The sequence below is a fragment of the Panthera leo genome, chromosome D1, assembly GCF_018350215.1.
Source record: "Panthera leo isolate Ple1 chromosome D1, P.leo_Ple1_pat1.1, whole genome shotgun sequence".
Lineage (NCBI taxonomy): Eukaryota > Metazoa > Chordata > Mammalia > Carnivora > Felidae > Panthera > Panthera leo.
In genome coordinates this window covers 76,350,860-76,371,403 of record NC_056688.1, presented here as the reverse complement: position 1 = coordinate 76,371,403, position 20,544 = coordinate 76,350,860, and the positions used below count along the sequence as shown (strand labels likewise).

Sequence of the window (20,544 nt, the reverse complement as noted above, 5' to 3'; positions counted from 1 at the left end):
GGTTAGCTGACCGACTACTGAAGATCTATGCTTCTACACGTCTTATTTCAAGAAAGAGACAGACGAGGGCAGGCAGGAGACAGGCGTTTTCTCACAATATATAAGACACTTGTGAGTAGAGATGGCACCATCCAGAGCTGGCATCACAAACCGATTTCCCCAAAATCAACTCAAAACCCTTTCCCAGGGCCACCTGCCAACCTCACTGACTTATGGTAGTTGTTGGCTACCTTTGCCTTCTCACATCCTTCAGTACTTTTTCCCAAGGCTCTATGTTCCACAGCTGATGACCACCCAGCCACGCAATGACAGTGGATGGGACCTTCCCATCCCGTACAGCAGACCACCACTCAGACACCCACTCAGGCCAACATGTTCCACTCCAGATCCCTAACTAAGCCCATCTATCTATATGTTAATTCCCCCCAAGGGATGGGGAACGTAAGACTGAAACTTACTCTGCATTCACGGCAGCTCTTAGTTAAAATCCGCTGGCCTTCTGCAAGGACTTTTCCTCCATAGATACATTTTGCTGTAACAAAAACAGAAAAATGGGTCAGTCAGGCTATGCAACAAATTGACCTCCATGGAGCCATCCAACCTCAACAGATTCCATAGATTCTCTGATTCTAAACAACAGGAAACTGTTCCCATAAGTCATGGGAAGAGTGTAAGGACAACTACTGAGTCCCCATCAAATGGTCATCTTCATTACATTTGCCATGAGCCCATCAAACTCAGGATATACAACTATTTCAACGTCAGATCTGTCAAAGGAACTACAAAATGAAGTGATGTGGATAGAAGTCAAAACAAGGAAGAAGCGGTTGTCACATCACCATGGATGATAATAGCAGTAGCTTTAATTCATACACTCCAGACATAAACAACTGGGTAAAAGGAGACTCATGTGCCATTCATCAGAACCTAAGCCGCCATGCAGAAGGACACCATTTTTTTTTCCTTGTCATCATGGGAAATGCGTGTCCTCACATTCTATGTTCCTATGAAGTTCAGAAACTATTGAGAAATACAAGCCAAACCAGTAAAGTACTTATCAATGCACTAGAGAGACTGCCTTTGGGAAGGTAAACTCTATAGGTCACTATGAAGGGCACGGAATAGACAGGCTCTGTAGCAAAGTTAAAAGCATAAATAGAACTCCCACCATTCAATTTAGATTCCCCTGAGACTCAGTCCTCAACTCAACTTGCTGACCCAACTTTAAGCCAGTGCAGAATATGTTAATTTGATCTGACCCTAATGTGTCTCCACCCAGTTCTCCAGCCACATCAAACTTTCCAGGAACAGGAAAGCAAAGGCCTGATGACTCCCTCTCCTGCACAGAGGAGGATCCTTCTACCCTAGTCCTCAGGAGAGGCAGAAGTGAAAACATGCACTCTAAGACGTCTCTACTACTCACTGTCTTACAAAAACCACCTTACCTCTCAGAGCCTCCATTTCTGCATCTGTTAAAAACAGGTTAATTAAATTTGGTAGCTTCTTAGTTCTACAATCCTCCAACTCTCATGGAATGTTCAAGTATATACATACCTTCACAATCAACTTGTCTAACTCCCTCTTGTTAGCCACAGAAGGGGAAAGCCCAGAGATTTGGTTATACTTATCATCATGATCCTGTAGTGGATATTGTGACATGCTACCCAGATCCCCCTCGATGGCCAAAGGACTCATTCCTGCAGCTGCTGGGACAACTGATGACCAACAGCTCAACTGAATAATGATCCAGGACTTGCCCTTGGTTGAAAGGAGCCACTTTATCCAAGCTCAAATGTTCTTTCTAGGGCAGCCCACATACAATGAGTGGTTGATGAAGGTAGGACAAAGTTCTGGCCCCTGGCCCCAACTAGGAATCTCTCTGAAAGGTCATTCCAGCTCCAGAACTCCCTGTAGGAATGACTGAAGTGTTTATTGTAACTGCATTACAGTTCAACCCCTTCATCTGGTCAATTCTGCTTCCTTCACTATCCCACTCCTACCCCCGAACTAATCCTGACAAAAGTTCCTAATAAAGGACACGCAAATCTCCATTTCAGAGTCTGCTTCCTGTTGGAACCAGACCTACAACCAGCCACACCAAACTTGAATCTGTTCTAGCCTAATATGTCCTTTCTGTGAATGGCACCATTATCTACCCCAGCACTTACACCCCACCATCTGGAGTCTTTCTATCCTCTCTTAATTGCAAATATGAGGCCATGCTTTAAAAATCACTATGGGTCACGAAATACCCTCAGAATGTAGTCCAAATTCCTTAATTCAGCAAACAAAGCCATTCATGTAGCTTTTCCTTACTTCTCAACCTTCACAGCTCCACAGCTCACCAACTTCTCTGCATTTACTCACCCTCCCAAACATTCAACCTCTACATATACCCCAGCCACGCTTTCCTTTGCTTCTACACATACTATTCTCCAGGAATAGGCAGCCTCATCCACCTTCCCCTGGAAAACCCCCACCCTCTACACCCATCAGTTGCAATGTAGGCCTGACATCCAGCACGAAGCTGTTCTTGATTTCCAGTACTGGTGAACTGCCCTCACTTCGCCCTTGCATTGTACTCTGGACCTAGCTTCAACATAGCACACCTCACGTTTTCTCTCAGTTGCCCAATTCATTATACACACCTCCTGCTAGCTAAAACCTCCATGATGGCCTAGGTCTATTTCATCATTTTATCTCCAGCCCCAAGCTCAGTGCCTCTCTGGGCTTACTGTTAATAACAACAAATAATTTTAGAATTAATGTGCCTATAATTGGTAGCAAAAACCAGTCAAAATTTCTGATTCCCAAATAAGAATTCTTTCTGCTATTCAATGCCCTTTCAAACATTAAAAGCAAATACAAAAGTTCTGCTTTTGTTCCAGAACAAACACAAAACATAGAGAGTTTTCTAAATCAACCTCTCCTCCCTTCCTTCCAAAAGAAAACATTATTGGGTGCCTGGGTGGCTCAGTCAGTTAAACATCCAACTTCTATTCAGGTCATGATCTTGCTGTCTGAGTATGAACCCCGCATCGGGCTCTGTGCTGACAGCTCAGAGCCTGGAGCCTGCTTTGGATTCTGTGTCTTCCTCTTGGGTTCTGTATCTCCCTCTCTGTCCGCCCGTCCCCAGCTCTCTCTCTCACTCTCTCAAAAGTAAACAAACATTAATTTAAAAAGAAAAAGTTCTCCACAACCACCTTTTGTGCCTCAATTTTCTTGACCGTGACTCACTGGTCCCAGTGATGATGTGGATTCCCCAATATACCTGCATGGGGAGACCGGACATCCACCAAGCGCCTGGAATTCCTGTCCAGGAAACCCCCACACTCCCAGATGCAGCTGCTGCCAGCCTGGCAACATGACTTATTTCAGAGTGACAGTTCTGCTAAATGCACTGCTGTCACATCTGCCATCTGCTTCTCGGCCCAGGCTCGGAAGCAAAGAAATCTTCCTCATTTTGCCCCTTGTCGCCCACACATTTGCTCTTTAAGAAATCTGCCTGATTTCTCTCCGCTGGCAGGAGTTCTGGGGAGGAGTCTGTCTGGAGATAGGAACGTCTTACTGTTTACACTCATGCCACACACAGGGACATATCCATCTCTCAAATTCACCAGCGCCCCGTATAAAAATTAAATGTCCACTAAACTTTATGTCCTCATGCAGCAGGGTGCTTTGAGGGCTATGAGCGACACGGACACGATGCCGCGTGCCTCGGCCATTTGCAGCTTTGGCACTGGTGCGGGACGCATTTATGATTCCAGCGTCAACTGTCGACAAAATTATCTTAGGACAGCTTTCGGGATCACCACTCGAGGTCACAAGAATATCTGCTTTCTAACACTCACCCCCATTTCTCCCACAGTACCCCCCCTTCTCTGCCACTGCCCTCCATACACCTAACATCAATCCTCATTATCTGACCTCTTGATCTACAGCCAAAGGGCTTATTTTTGATGTCTGAGGAAATTCAAGCAGAAGGTGAGTCAGGCTCCGGTGCCTTTGGCTGGGGCATTTGGGAGTCCGTTCCAACAGCTTTTGGTATGAGTAGAAATGTAAATGGATACCTGAAGTCCTTCATATCACACCGGGGACATGCAAACTAGGATATTTCACAGTGTATGACCATGAAATTGAAACCTGGCACCGACGCACACACTTCTCTGTGATGGCAGAAACAAATGTACTGGGGACTTAGAGAAATAGTTATTCAATTGTATCTTTTTGCGCCAGCAGATGCTGGGCCCTTCAAATTTGAACCTCGTTTCTCCAGTGCAGTGATTGGATGCTTTTGCCATTTGGGTGCACACTGAATAAACAACGCACAGGTGGGACTCGGCCCCCATGTCCGATATGGAATTAGGCTGCTCTATCTTTATTTACGTACTTGTACCCTACACACACTCCAACCGTCCCTTGGCAATCAGTGGGTTCGAATATCAACATCGGCACTCTGTACCGCACCTTAAAGGAGACTGGCAGATCAGAAAGGCTGAATACCCAAGAATCCTTCCTGCCTCAGGGGGTGCATTCACAGACCTGGCCTCAGATACCACCTCTCTGAGCAAGATGCCCACATCACACTGGTTGCCCCTCAAGCATCTCCAACTCACACTTGCCAAACAGAATGTATCACTTCCTGAGCTACTTCCACCTGTTTTAGTTCTCTTAATCACACTATGAGTCCCGCACAGGCTCTTGTTCAAAACCTGGCAACTTCCCCCTTACAGACACTCTGTCCCTGATTCATCGCTCTCATACAAATACATACATATATATATATATATATATATATGTATATATATATATATATATATATACACACACACACACACACACATATATATACATATATATACACATATATATACAAATATATATATACACATACATATATATATGTATGTGTATATGTGTGTGTGTGTGTGTGTGTGTGTGTGTATATATATATATATATATATATATATATATATATATATATATATATATATATAAAATGGAATACCTACTGTGTGCCTGGTCTTTTGGCCATCACTCACGTTCATCCCTTCCTTTTCCTCTCCCCAGGCAGTGCCTGCCTATCGGCCTCATCAAGTCTACCCAGAATATGCCTGAATCCCATGCCCAGCCGCCCTGCTTCCAGCTCTCCTGATGCAGCGGCCTTTGTAAATCGCTTTGACTATGCCACAACCTTGCCTTCAAATCTTGCTTCTGACTACAAAAACCAATGCAATGTTTGCTTCCTTGAGTTTGCACACGGGATTCTCTTTGTTAGGTGTGTTCTCACCCATCTTGTCTGCACTGCAAACTCCTATCTGATAACACCCTCTTCAGCTGTTACTTACCCTGTGAAGCTTTTCTAATGCACACACATTTCTAATGGAGTCAATCCCTCCCCTCTCTGTGCTACCTCTGCTTCTTGCACAGTGTGTGTGTTACACAATAGTCTGCCATAATGACATGATACATTTCCCTGGACAGCCGTGGAGAGGAGAGGAGTTAAGAGTTTCAATCAGCTCTGGAGCCAGAGATCACGTAAGTGTTACTTTGTCTCCACCAAGGCTGAGAGACCTTGGATAAGTTACTTCTCTGTGCCTCAACTTCTCATCTATAAAATGGGGACAATAGTGGGGACTGTGACTTTGGGTCATTAGAAGGGCTCAACACAGTGTCTGACATGGAACAAATGATCCCCATGTGGGGGGTTGCTCCCGGAGGTAAGGACAGTATTGGGAGGGAACCTCGGTAAGAATGAATGCATGAATTCAATGGAATACAATTGTCCTCACCAATCCTCAACCCACCCTTGCAACTTTATTCTACTTGTCACTTACGGAAACCCTGTTCCCAAACAGACTCCCTCTCCGTCATCCTTCCTCTCTCCCATAGGATACTTCTCCAATCCATCTACCAAAAGAACACCTTACAGGACACCACTGTTTGGAGACTGACTTGGTAGGTCAGAGTGGGGCCCCAGGAATGAGCTCCTGAACATCCACAACCAAGGAATGTACAAGGCTCTCCTGAGTCTTTCCTGATGCCTCCAAAAGAGAGAGAAGAACAGGGTAGCATCAGGACCCAAAACCTCCACTACGAAAGCTACCTTGCTCTTGAAGACAGAAAGAGTGTTTTGGCCTTTTGATCAAAACAGAAGGACACAGCACTTTTCTCAAGCAATGAACTGAGACCCTATTTCCAAACAGACACCCCCATCGGTAAGCACTGCAGCTCCTGAGGCCATGACAGCTACATGAACACTTAATAAGTCAGCTGCCAAAACAATTCGCTTTTACATATTCAAGCCCCTTTTATTTCAGCCAGATCCTCACCTTTCCTCAGAGTTTCCAGAATCCTGTTCCACCCAAACCCAGAGAGTAGGTTAGGAAATTTTATCTGAAAGGGACAACCTAAGTAAATATTCTCCATCCTTTTTCTGATAGGCAGGTATTGGAAACTTCTAGAAATTCTGTTGACTAGTGTTGGCACTCTGCTTGACCAATCCTCGTTCTCCTCTCCTCCATCCTACTGCTCAACCCACCAACTGTCATCAGCTAGAAGCCTCAAAAGGTTTAGCTTGGTTCCCCTTCCTCCAGGGAGCACCCCAGGCCTATTTCTGATGACCTCTGAGCCCCCTCAGCACTGTCCCACAAGCCATCATTCTGTGTTCTAACAGTGCTCTAGCCACACGCCTAACAGGACTACACTGAGAATTCTAGATACTCTAAGTCACCTAATCTGAAAGTGAGCCCTCTGAGGCAGAGAGGGCTCCTTCACCACTGCTCCAGGCACCGGCCCTCAGGAACTGCCCAATGTGTATTTCAATTAAAAACTATGAAGAAATGGGGCGCCTGGGTGGCTTAGTTGGTTAAACATCCAACTTTGGCTCAGGTCATGATCTCCCGTTCCATGAGTTCGAGCCCCACGTCAGGCTCTGAGCTAACAGCTCAGAGCCTGGAGCCTGTTGCAGATTCTGTGTCTCCCTCTCTCTCTCTGCCCCTTCCCCCGCCTCAAAAATAAACATTAAAACATAAAAAATAAAAGACTATGAAGGAATGAAAACCCTCTATGCCAGAGGTTCTTAACCTTTTAATTACCAGAGGTGTTGTGTATCATTTTTGTTTTTTTCATTTTGTTTTTTTTAAACTAGTGTTCATGATTTGTATTGCCATTTTGTTAAACTACAATCAAACTGCCAATCATAGCTGCTGAAAAAATTAGTACTACGTAGCTAAATTGCTATGAATTCCAAACAAAAGGATTGTTTTGTTTTAGTTAGCCTGATGTTTTAGTTAGCCTGCCTATCAGCATGTTGGTAAAGTGGGGTAACTTTCTAAGGTATTTTTCAAAGTTTAAAAACTCTCAAATTAATTGGAATCAAGAAAAGAGACTACCTTCCCCACACACGCTTCTACTGAGGGGATAATGTGGGGCCCACTGATTCTACTCTGGAGACCTGCATGTTAATATACAATACAAAAATATGTTTTCTATACAAAACACATTCCTGAAGAGTAATTGATAATAGTGAAAAGTGGGAAATCTAGATATCCAATGATTGGGGAATGGTTAAACAAGTCATGCAAGCAACAGCCCAACATTGGAATGACATGAAGCTAATTAAAATGAAGTTTATACAGTGTTCTTTAAAGCACAGGGATACACTTAAGTGACAATAGTAAGTCAACGAAGTGGGATAAAAATTATCTGCACAGTAAGATCTCAACCACACATAAGATGGGATGAAAAAAATGAAATTCACTGAAATTTCAAGAATGACTATTTCTAAATGGTGGTATCGTGAGATTTCTCCATCATCTTTACTCTTCTCTGTGATTTCAAATGTTACACAAGAAATACATTGCTTTTATAATTAGAAAATCAAAAGGTTAAAACACCAAACAGCCGAAGGACTCATCTACTCCCATGTCCAACCACTTCCACGAGACTGTATTCACAGATCTATCCAAAAAACTCAAAATAATAGACTAAAAGTATGTCATATTTTTAAACAAATTCCCAGTAGTGTTTCACCCTCATCCTCTGCTATTATACAGAATATCAAAATTGAAAAAAAAGAATCCATACCTACCTAAATTTCCCTCACGGGAGCAAAGTATCATTTCAGCATCTTGGCACCTAAGCTACCTGTCTTGCCAGACAAGACTTCCAAAAGTGCTTGAAATAAAAAGAAAATCCCTCTTTTTAGATTAACTCCAAGGACCACCTTCCACAGTAATAGGTATACTGTGCCAACCATAAAGAGGAAGAATATTCCAAGGTCCCTTTTGAAAAAAGTGCAAGAAAGGTTTGGGCTGGTGTAACTAAACCAGCTATCCCCACCTCCACTGTCAAATTAGGAGACAGGCTGTTCTTCGCAAAAAGCTAGACCACTATGTTTTGAAGACCCATGATACTGGTATTTTTAATAGAGAAACAACCGTGAGTGTTACCCAGAGGATGCCACGCATCTAACCTAAACTCTTGCTACAGAAGACCCTATAGTTGGATGAAAAGACAATGGGTCTTTCAGTCAGGCATCACTAGTTACACATTTCGCCGCTGTCACTTACCAAGCTTGCAGCCTTGGTAAGTTAACTTCCCTAAGCTTCCTGTGAAACAGGAGTAATAATCCTCACCCAAAAAGACTGCAGTAAGGAGTCAATAAGCTAACAGAATTGAAGCATCTACATAGTAACTGGCAAATACCAAGCATTCTAAATGACAGCTTTTACTCTTACTGCTGGTCTCCAGGCTCATTTCACTATTTCATCTGAAATAAGTGACCTTGCCAAAACAGTAAGAATTTTTAAATCCTTTAACTTGGACAAATCAACTTTGAAGGAATCTGTGTCAACATTTTAACTGAAGTTGATCCCAAAATTTCTAACAAGGCATTTCAGTAACAGGAAATCTGGCCAAGACCTCAGAAAGCCTAAACATCGAATCTGGCCCTCAACTTCACCATTCAGAATGAGAGAGACCAGGGGGTGGCCTGTGTGGCTCAGTTGGTTAAGCATCTGACTGGGGCCCAAGTCATGATCTCACAGTTCATGGGTTCAAGCCCCATGTTGGGCTCTATGCTGACACCTCAGAACCTGGAGCCTGTTTTGAATTCTGTGTCTCCCTCTCTCTCTGCCCTTCCCCACTCACGCTCACTCACTCTCTCAAAAATAAACAAAATTTTTAAAAATTAAAAAAAAAAAAGAATGAGAGAGACAAAATCGTGTGGAGCTTTGGAGTTGTGACTTTACAGATCAACACAACCCATTACCACTTGTTTGACCCTAGACAAGTACTTAATCTTAATCCCTTCAAATACCAGTTCCTTCTACAGAGAATGGGAAGAATAGTAATTAGAGTTGATATGAGGATTAAAAAAGAAAAAAAGCCTATGTAAAGTATCTGCACATCACAGCTGATTAAAATATAGAAGCTCTTCTTGTCATACATATAGTATCAACTTCTGGTACTTCATGGGATCAATGTTCATCAGCTACACAGGACCACTCCGACCCTCAGTCAGTACTTACGTCGGCAGACCTTACAACACTGGCCAGCAATGTGCACGGGGAGGGAGTCTGGGGAGCAATTGAGAGGGGGACAGGACATCCTTCGACATTCGACAGCACCACTCTGAGGAAGGAAGGACAGGGAAAGGAATCTCAGAAGTGCCCTTTCAAAGTTCCCTTTGTGGAAGAAGCTTACATCTCATCCCAGAAACCTCATCAGGGAAAGAGAAGCAGTGGGAGGAATTGCCAGTCTACTCCAAGATCACAAATGAAGTATTTTCTCCAACCCAAATGAATCTGTGCCACCTCAATTACTTTTCTGATATACATCACTGGCTTCATTCCATCTGCCCTTGTGGGCTAAGCAGATTAGGCAGAAAACAAAAGCCTATTTTTACAAGAACATAAATGACACCTTTTGCAGACCCTGTCAATCATTGTTGAGGCTCTAACAATCCATTATGTATTTTCCCAAACAGTGGCATTCTTCAGATATTTATCAAATAATTTCAACTGCACAGAGTTTACATACTAATTTTGGGGGTACTCATGAATTCTCTAAAACAGATGGAGTATACAAATGACGGATACCCTGAAAGTCCGGGCAGTCTTGTAAGTCTCTGAAACAGATGAAGGACACCTTCTAAAATATAATAAAAACATCTAGAAACTAATTATACTCTCCTCTTAAATTTTTTTCTAGCACAGAAAAGTTGTGAAGTTGTGAACGACTAAAAAGCTAGGCTGCTTGAAAATCAGAGTCCCTTCCTCCCTTTGATACTCTAATCCTCAAACTCCAAACAGTAAGTTTGTTAGCAACAACGTTAGATTGTATTAGACTGTGTTGTCAAATAGAAGCACACTGTAATTTCCAAGTATTTACATAGGACATGACACTTTTCCAGGTTCCCTTCAAAATTATTCAGATTGCTAAGTAGAAGCTTAGAAAAAAGATCATACATACTTCTGAGTCGGCATTATATAGTACAAGACCAGATTACACAATCACTAGTGAAAATGCTCCCTTAAAACGGTATTTTTTTCAAAGAGGCTTACTTTGCATGTGCAGTTCCTGCAGTGATCGCCATCAACCCAGGAGTCTTGGTCTCTATAGAGAAGTCCACTCACTTGACACGTCTTCTCACAATGACAGTTTTCCAATTGATTAAGTCTCGTCTCTGCGTAATTTAACTGCAAAGAAGAATAACTTGGTGTAATTTCTTTATTTCAGTTGCATTGTCCTGACAAAGCTAATAGCAACAAGAAAAATACAAGCCAAGTAGGAGAAAGAAAAAATACTCAGAGCAGCTGACTTACTCTTAGCCAGATTCTTTTTCTTTTTTTTTTTAAACATGAGGTGGAATCATTCTAAATTGAAGACATATTGGCTACTATGGTCTGATGAGTACCAAATGAGACATTAAACTGTATCTCAGGGACCTCATGGGTGTACATAAACATATGTGCTTTCAGCTCAAGCCCACACAGAAACACTCATAATGAATGTATTCTCAAGGACTCATTATAATGTTTACCGGAGATCTAATCAGGAACTCCGATGCACTTACATGAATCTCCCATCATTTTCTCCGTGTTCACACACTAGAGTGTCAGTTTTTAGGCTGGGAAATCACTGCTTCCTCTCCTATGAGAAATTACTGGGAGCTGGGCCAAGGAAAAGGGAAATTCATACAAGGATCTAGTTTCTCCCTAGCCCAGGATCCCCCAGAACGAACATCCAAGGAATCCACGTTGGTGTTCAAAGGTGAAGACAGGCAACCAAACCCCCAGGTGAGGTTGGGATTCTGTAGAAAAACTTTTTTTCATTTTCCTAGGTCACCCAACTATTACCAGCAATCACAGAATCTTAGAATCTCTGATCCGAAAATAGTTTTCAAGCTTGAACGTCATGACAAGTAACCCCTTGCAGTGATTCACCAGCCTCTCTTCGCGCATCTACAGTGGCAGGACGTTATCTTTCAAAAACCTTTTTTGGGTTAGCTCTGGATGCTTGAAACATCCTTTCTTGGTGTGAACTATGAAATCTCTCCTCGCTTTTTCTGTTTGACCTAGTTTTGCTCTGTAACTTGTCCTAAGCAATCTACTCTCTTCAAACATTTGAGGTTATCCTGTCTTCACACCTGCTCTTGACCACATGCAGCACCACCAGGTTCACTGAAGAGCTCATCATGAGAAAAGTCCAATCCTCTTTTGATCACTTTCCATGCAGCCTACTCCAGTTGCCTTCAAACATACGGTACGAAAAAATTGAACTTTGGTATAATCTCACACATACTCAAGTGGAACTCAATCTGATAGCATTATTACCATCTCCCCCTTTTCTTTAGAGACTACCTTGATTGCAAAACAAACGCTACTTTTGTTCTCCCTTCAGCAGCATATATACTAAAACAAACACTACATCCTAAAATTTCAAGTAGTTTCTCTTTTCCTTCTCAACCATACTTACACCTCCATGTCTTGAGTATTTTCCCTATATAGATGATCGTGCCAATCTCTGAGCCAAGTAAGACCATTTCAAGCCAGTATTTTAGATATAATGGTTGAACCTGGATAATAACGACTCCCAATATCTTTCTGTACTAATTGTGGTTCCATTCCATAGATGATGCTCTCATTTACTCCCACCAGCACCACTGAGCACTACTCTCTACAAATGGAATCGAAATGGAATTCCAAACTTTGTTGTTGTCATTTATTTCATTCTCCTCCAAAATTTTAGAATCTCTCAAGAAAACTTGTTCCTTCTGCCTTTTGTAGGCAGTTCCAATGGGCAGGGAAAAAAGCAAATAGGATGCTAGACAAATTGCATGCACCAAAATCACCCCTGAAGAAACAGAGCTAACTATGCCTGAAATACTAGCTTCCTGTGACCCCTCCAGTATACACAATCTTCCAAAAATTCAGATTACATTTAAATCTCTAGCCTAATTAGAGTTTCTGGAATCTATCATAATTAAGCTCTTTGGGAATTCTTTAGGAAACACATTAAATACACTTCTTAGAGTTTGGTGAGGTCAAGTGAGTAAAACCACATATAGGTGAGAGATAATAAGAAATGACAACTTATCACACATCACCTTTACTTCATTTCTAAAGCCCCCATAGTTCCTACAAAAGGCAGTGATTGACGGATGACTTGGGGTTGAAAAAGTGTTCAGCTAGACCTGCATCCTTACTAAAACTGGCTGAGAATGGGTTATCTGTGAGAAAAAATGAGCCTCACTCTGAAAACCTGGAACAATCTAGTGCCTGTATCACTCCAAGAAACTTCTTAAAGACTAAATAACCCAAAAGGCAATTCTGTGACTGCTCAAGTTTCCTGAACATCCAGGAATGTGTCTAAAGGCAGTATTGTCAATTTCCCATACTGTCCAACAAAACTGAGCTATGCTCACCTACAAAAGTCAGTACCAAGAAAACCTTGGTTTTAATATAATGGAAGCTATTCTCAGGGCAAATGCTTCCCTTCTGAACTCTGTCTTTGCTTTTCTAACATATTTAGACTTTTTGACAACACTGAAGAGGCCTTATCTCTATAATAAGAGTGCAGGAGATAGACACAAAAGCAAAGACTAATAAGGCAAAAAGCTAATTTTTCAAAGGCATTTAACTTTACCTTCCTTTCCCCCAACCCTGCTAAATACTGGAACAATAAAGGAGAAAACAACTCTGAATCAAAAAATGAATTACAGTTTCTGTCACTGGTATTAGCATGCTGAATTTACACAAAGTCATTTTCAAAAGCTATTTCCACACTACCTGCCATTTTCTCCAAGAATGTCTACAGATCCAAAATAGATCCAGTAGCAAATCCACATCTCTATTCAGTCTTACCTTTGTTCATGCATTTATCTAAGCAACCATGGACAGAATCATTTATTCTTAACTCTGCACATTCACAGACAGACATCAGAGGTCTTTTTCACGTAAGAGGTCAGTGAATGGATCAGAGTACATTAGTCGCGCTTTTTTTTTCTTTGAAATACTATTTATTTGGCATTTGTTAAATGGAAGGGAAAAAATATTTCACTGTGTTAAACGTTTAAGCTTCACTAAAAAAAAAAAATCACTATTGAGTTTCTCAAAACAATGAAAATCTCAACATTAAATATGTTACAAGCTGAAATGCTATTCCAAGTGCTGCTTGGTTTGCATAAACAGATTTGCCAAAGACTGAAACAGAAGTAATCAAGAAATTCCCAGTCTCCAGTGTTCTCTTCTTCCTGAGCTTGGAGGCTGAATGTGATTCCAGCACAGGTGGGATGCAAGAAAGAGCAAGCCACAATATACCTGGCCCAGCAATGGGGTAGCCCCAGAGGAAGCCAGGGACTGGTGGTCTCTTGTGGATGGCTTAGGGAAAATGACAGAAGACAGCTTCCCTGTACCTTCTCTACCTGGAAAAAGGTTAATCCTGCCAGAATGCCAGAATTTTTCAAGAGGGCTCTTATGTACCCTGACATATCACCTGAAAGTGCATACAAGCTGCTCCCATGATATGGTCCATATTCAGCAAGGTCGTGGTCATTCTCAAGCACCACCCCCCCCCCCCAAAGAAAAAAGAAAGAGCAAGTCCTCTGGGGAAGACCACTGGGCAGACCCCTGGGCTGATCTGGTGTCTGCATCTTTTTGATGTGATTATGGTTACCAACTCCTGTCCAGCTTGTGCACTGGGCTTCCTCTCTGGTAGGATTCCATGGCTTCTACTAGCACACAAGTGTAAAGACTTTCTGCTTTCCAAGACCTCCTGGCACCTACCTCTAGACCAGGACGCCAACAGCAACTTGTGGCTTTTGCCAGGCTTAGTGACGCCAAGCCACTGGGCAAGGTGTACATTTTCTTAAGGACCATCTTCCCCTCATGGCTGCCTATTTCTATCTAGGTTTAATAATACAAAATGAACAGCTACAGCTTACTGAATGCCTATTGTGTGCCATACACAAAACCAGGCCTTCAAATCTCACTTGCCTGGACTCATGGGATCATTACAAAATCAAAAATAATTGTCACCATTTTACCTACAGGGAACCAGCAACTGGAGAAAGGTCAATGAGCCCCCAAGCGCCCACCTTGATGGCTACATGGATGCAGGGAAGAGGAGTTAGGGAACAGGGTCTGCCCATGCTGGGATGTCTTAAAGGAAACTCCTACATGAAGATGCAACCCCAAAGGCCTGTATCCTCAGTTTAAGAGTAAACAAAAAGGAGACAAGGCTTCCACGAGGCACAGAAGGAAGACCTTCCTGTTCAGACATTGGCACAGGCAAGAGGGAAAGATCTGTGAGAATTCTTCAAGAATTATTTGATGAGAGTTCAAACCTAGGATGGGTTTGCAGTTTGATTCTGAGCAGACTTTAAGATCTGAAAACCTTTAAGGAGATCATGTAATGTAAGGTGGCCCTGGATGGTCCTGGCACACACCAGGACTCAAAATGTCACAGATTCCCAGAGAAAGCAATCAACTGTAACCAAAAGAGTGAGTTCAGGGGCTTTGTTCTTGCCCTGACCTTCCCCCTCCAAAGCTACTATAAGCTCTATGTGCATGTTTCACTGCCAAGTTACCATCTGAACACACATTCCTCTCTTCCACTTGCCCATTGTTCTCACTGATCCCTCCATCCCCAAACTCCCTCTCTCCATTAGTCATTTCTTCTTTATATCTTGTTTCTCTTTCCAGTCCTCCCTTCTCCAACTGCATCAGTTATGATGCAGCTTTCAGAATTTGAGTTTGAATCCCAGTTCTGCCATCCGTTGTCTTGGGGAAAGTCACAGAACATTCCTGGAACTCAGTCTTCTCATCTGGGAAGGGGGCTAATAAATCAATCCCAGTTCACAGGACTGTTGTGAGGTTTAAAGTAACAGGGAATATAAAACATTTAAGCATTATATCTAACACATAGCAAATACTCAATAAATATTACCTAGTACGACTGGCTTTCCAGCTTCTTCCGAATCAGGGGTTGACAAATTAGGGCCCATGAACTAAACCTGGCCCACCCTTCCTTTTCATATGGCCTGCGAGCTAAGAATGATTTTTACATTTTTCAATGGTTGCATTTTAAGTGACTAAACAAGTATATACATAATATTTTCTATTTTGCCTCTTGGCCTGAAAAGCCTAAAATCAACTAGCTAACCCTTTACAGAAAAAGTTTACCAGCTCTCCTCTTATCGATTATTACACATTCCAAAATTCTGCAGTGAAAATGGAAGTCCTCGGTTTTCTAATTATAATTCTATTCATGGTTTGGAAGAAACAGACTTATAAATCTTCCAAAGTGCCAGAGGCGGGGTTTAGAAGGTGGGTGAAACCATTTTCTGCTTGCAATTGCCCACAATTAGATATCTCCAGCCTCACAAACGCCCATTTTACATAATACTGTTTGGAGGTCAGAGCTCAATGTGGCTCCTAGATAACATATGGCTAAAAAGAGAAAAATGACATCCCCTGCAAAAGGAAAGAACAAGAAAGAAAGGGGCATTGTTGAAGCTGGGAAACCACAATCACCTGAGACTGAGTGGCGTATTTCTCATTCCAAAAATTTGGTGGCAAGCTAAAATATAATTAATGCTATTGTGATCAAGCTGCTCCAGACGATATAAAATACAAGCCTCTATATACCACAAGCTGGGAAGGCAAATAATTGGCTGCAATTCGCATTTCCACTGTATGCTGAAGTGAAAAGTGCATGTTTCAGCTCTCAAGTCCCAGGTTCTCTTACGAAAGTGTTCTGTCTCTCCTTTCCAGACAAAAGGGGACTTAGCCAAAAACCTAGTTTGAAAGAGAAACCTGATCTTCAGCAGCACAATCATCGGGTCCAAAACACAGCCCTACACCCCTGCCCGAACACTTACCTACCCACCAGTTTTTGGGTTTTTTTTCCCCTGTGCCATGGTTGATGGTTGGGAGCAGTCATAGCCACTGGTGCAACAAGATTAATGTATCATTTTCACGGTTATTAAAATTCTTCCTTTTGCAGAGCATAATAATGTCTCTTAAGCCCAGCCTAATTCTTTCTTCACCCTAGGCCAGGACTTAGGTCCATGACTGATTGGTATCATAACAACGGCACTAGCCGCATTTTCTATTTATTCAGTGCCTTTCTCCACAAGGCTCAGGGCTTTTCATTATGAGTCTAAACGTTATATATTAAAGCCCATAATAATTTACATTTTTGTGTCCGCCACTCAATATGAACAGCTTCTGGGAGAGAAATAATGTCTTGCTCATTATCGCCTCCTTTGTGCCTGACGCAGTACCTGGCAAGTAACAGATCCTTGAAAGATGCCTGTGAAGTGGATGATCCACTGCAAACATTCACAATTATAAAACCGAATGTGTGAGAAGGCAAACTTTGCCTCCTCCACTATGTAACTCAGGACCAGTCCCGAAATGAATCACATCTTAGAAATGTGATATAACGCCTTCTGGTGACAATCATCTGTTGCTAACAATGGCTCTTTTGCACTTCTGATTATTGGCAATTATTCTGACATCTAAAATGCATTAGCTTATGAGCAGGAGTACCTCTGACCATATATCATCTCAGTGTTACTAGTTTGATGGCCAGCATGCAAATTCCTTTTCCTCTCCCAGGGCCTCTTTCTTCCAAACATTCTTCAAGTAAGCATCTTGATGCAGCCTAATAGTATCAAAGAGCTAAACGGTTATGTTCACTATAGGTAGCCTTATTTCACGTAAGAATAAACCATTTCCGCAGTAACATACTGCAAATGCCAAGGCTAAAAATGTTTCCATTATAGCCTATCACTGGAAATTCCAGATAGGATGGAGAAAGAAGTGAAACATCACAAGTGAAATTTAGATACCTACTTTTGCAGTCATCTTGGCCAAAAGCTCTTGCAAATCCATTATTCCTTGCACCAGGCTTAAGAAATCACTGCAAGTTGGACAAGCTCAATAGAGAAAATATAAGAAATGTTGATAAAGTGCTAATACAAGAAAGAAATTTTTACAACAGTAGTTGCTTGGCTATGTCCAAGGCTTTTTGCTTTTCTGGTTAAGTATTACATTGCAACTGGAGTGAAATCACCCAGGATTTCAGGTCTACATCTTTTCCTTTTATTAACGAGAAGAAAGAAAGGAACTAGAAAAAAGAACTGTTAACTGAAAAGGCAATGGGAAATTTTTAAATTGAAATTAAGTCCTCATTTTTACTGAGATACGACTGAAAAAATGTGAATTGTTGTAAAAGTGGAGAAAGTAAACTCACATCTAAGCCAAGCTATTTAAATCATTGTTTACTATAAATACTAGCATATTAAACCTATCTTCCTCTATCTACAGAACCCCAACTGCTAATGTACTTTTTCTTACCTTCAAACGGTAATCCTGTCAACACATAAGCTTTTTTAAAACTTCAAAGACACAGAACTATATAATATAGACAATAACTTACCTCCCTATTCCCACTACCTCAGAAGTCAACATTTTTTACACTTTGTGTGACATGTTTATTATCAGTGAGTTATATAATATTAAAAATTCATAAATGCTTCAAGTTGCTACTTACTGCGATTTAGGTTCGGACATTGAGTTATGTATCCATTTGGCATAAAGATGATTTTCCCATCTTGGATGATTCCCTTGATAACAGAAGAGAGAGGTGGTGATCAAGATTATAGTTACCAGTTCCAATGGCCGCTGTGCAGTCATATGCACATGATTTTTTTACAACACTGCTATCTTCATTCAAAAGGTAAGTCTCCCTTAGTCCACAATGAACTACTACTCCAAACCATCCTCCTCCAGACATCTTGGAAACTACATTCATCTTGAGAAAGCTGTCATTAGTTGCCACGAGTTGTTGCTAATGACATTACAATACTAAGGATCTACCAGTGACTGTTCTTAAACTATTGGACAAGGGGACCTGGGTGGCCCAGTCAGTTAAGCATCCAACTCTTGATTTTGGCTCAGGTCATGATCTCGTGGTCCATGGGATCCAGCCTCAGGTCAGGCTCCGCACTGACAACACTGGGCTTGCTTGGGATTCTTTCTCTCCCTCTCTCTCTCTCTGCCCCTCCCTCCCTCACTCTATCAAAATAAATAAGACATTAAAAAAAAAAAAAAAAAAAACTATTGAACCAAAAAGGCACTGATGCAATAAAAATTCCTCCAAAACCTTAGTCATTCTGGAACACTAAATTTTGCTGACTTAGAGGATTTTTTAAGCAGCAGTGAACAATAGAAACATATTAGACTAAAAATTTTACTGATTCATTTAATCAAGGAAAGAAAATTAGATATGGAGAGAATTGCTTAACAATATTTGTTCTCTGCTGATTATTATGATTTTTTGTTGGTGAGTCTTAAAACTTACTCAACATCTCACTGTAAAAAGTGGCCTTTTAATTCTCTAACTTAGTCAGGAAGAACAGCCCTGATTTAAGAAAGTCATTGGGGTTGCCATCTTGCAATGTAAATACTGACTTGGCCTTTGGATTTTTTAAGTTGAATATCAAGATTCTGGCTTTAGGGATTTTTTTTTTCTTCCTGAGTTGATGGAAGAAATGTTACAGAACAGATGAAAGATGTGGGACCTAGTTCAGAATACTGAGATTAATCCATAAATAAAATAAAGGCCTAAGATCATGCCACAAGTCTTTAAGAGGGGGTTTACATTTATCTGTTCATCTTCTAAGCAGAAAGTCATTAGCAAATGCTGTTTTCTGCATACTATTTCAAGGTAAATTATGAATGGGAAACATTAACAGAAATAACAGGATCATAGGACCTCTCCCTCAGAATTGGATACATTTACTAACTGCTTCCTCTTCGAGGATGATGGAGTATTTGTGATTACAAGAGGAGACAACCACCCCACGGGTAGAAGTCCCTGCCACCAGGTCCTCAATATGAATTCATAGTCTCTAGCAGGAGGATTCCAGAGAGCAATTGATAGAGCATCATGGAAGTCAATCAGCTTCTTGCTGGTACAAAACTGCTCAGTTTCTCAAAGCAAGCTAATGCCTCTAAGTACCCAGGATACTTTTCAAACACATTTGAAAAATATGAGAAAAGCATGGGATTGGAAGTCAGGAGACCTGGGCTCCAATTCTGGATTCATCTCAAGCTGAGTGAACTTGAAACAGTAAGTCAACTGCCTTCTCTGAGTTTCAGGTGCTTCATCTGGAAAAAAAGCCTGGATGCAAAAACTAAAGATCCTTCCAACATTCAAGTTCTTAGTCCGTGAAACAGGCATCCAAACTGAAATTGTCACAATTTACTTTCTATGCTTTCATACCTTTCAAGGTAAACAAAAAATTAGAAAAGCTATAAATTTCCATCAAAGACCATTACAGAGAATGCAGCGACACATTAGACAACATCTGTCTAATCTGAATAGGTTGAATATGGATAAATTCATAGTAATCAACTATCCAGGTATGCTCAGGATTTACAGTTTCCAGGACACAAGACTTCCAGTGCTACAACAGACTCCTGGGCACACGGGGACAATTGATCACCCTACGAGACATGAAAGTGAAGAAAGCACAAGTACCAGGAAGGATCAGGACCATCTATGACCTATTCATCAGAAAAGCCTACAACATTCATGGAAATGGCACTGAGAAACCTACGGCACGCATGTCACAGTATTAATTGCCTTTCTAAGAACGAATGGAAAATACATCTGAAAAGGATATCCCTCCACTCACTCTGTAGCAACATAACTTAGAAGGTACATCAGTTTTCCTTTTCCTATTTTTTTAAAGTGAATACTGACTTTAGTTACACTGTAAATTACAAATGGCCTCCCCCACACCTTCCTTCTGCCTGCCTCCATCATCACTTCTGCCTTTCTACTTTTAACCTGAACCACAAAGGGGTGTTACACAGACCATTAGGTCAAGGTCAATGGTGTTGACTTGATCGCAAACAGAAATAAGAGCTGAGGACTTCTCAATGCCCATTAACACCAAAACTCAAAGCACTTGGTGTTCTTTTCTAAGGAAAGGCAATCAGGGTCAGCACAATAGTGGCATGA

General features: G+C 41.4%; 1 protein-coding gene across 3 annotated transcripts in view; it reads right to left on the bottom strand.

Moving 5' to 3' along the window:
- NELL1 (neural EGFL like 1) overlaps window positions 1-20,544 on the bottom strand; it is an 876,810-nt gene that overhangs the window by 665,744 nt on the left and 190,522 nt on the right. For all 3 annotated transcript variants that reach the window (XM_042906351.1, XM_042906353.1, XM_042906352.1), the window contains exons 6-10: window positions 18,067-18,139; window positions 17,367-17,449; window positions 10,569-10,703; window positions 9,534-9,636; window positions 459-532 (exon numbers count right to left, since the gene is read on the bottom strand). In XM_042906351.1, the coding sequence (XP_042762285.1) occupies window positions 459-532; window positions 9,534-9,636; window positions 10,569-10,703; window positions 17,367-17,449; window positions 18,067-18,139 (468 nt within the window). The remainder of the gene's footprint in view (window positions 1-458; window positions 533-9,533; window positions 9,637-10,568; window positions 10,704-17,366; window positions 17,450-18,066; window positions 18,140-20,544) is intronic.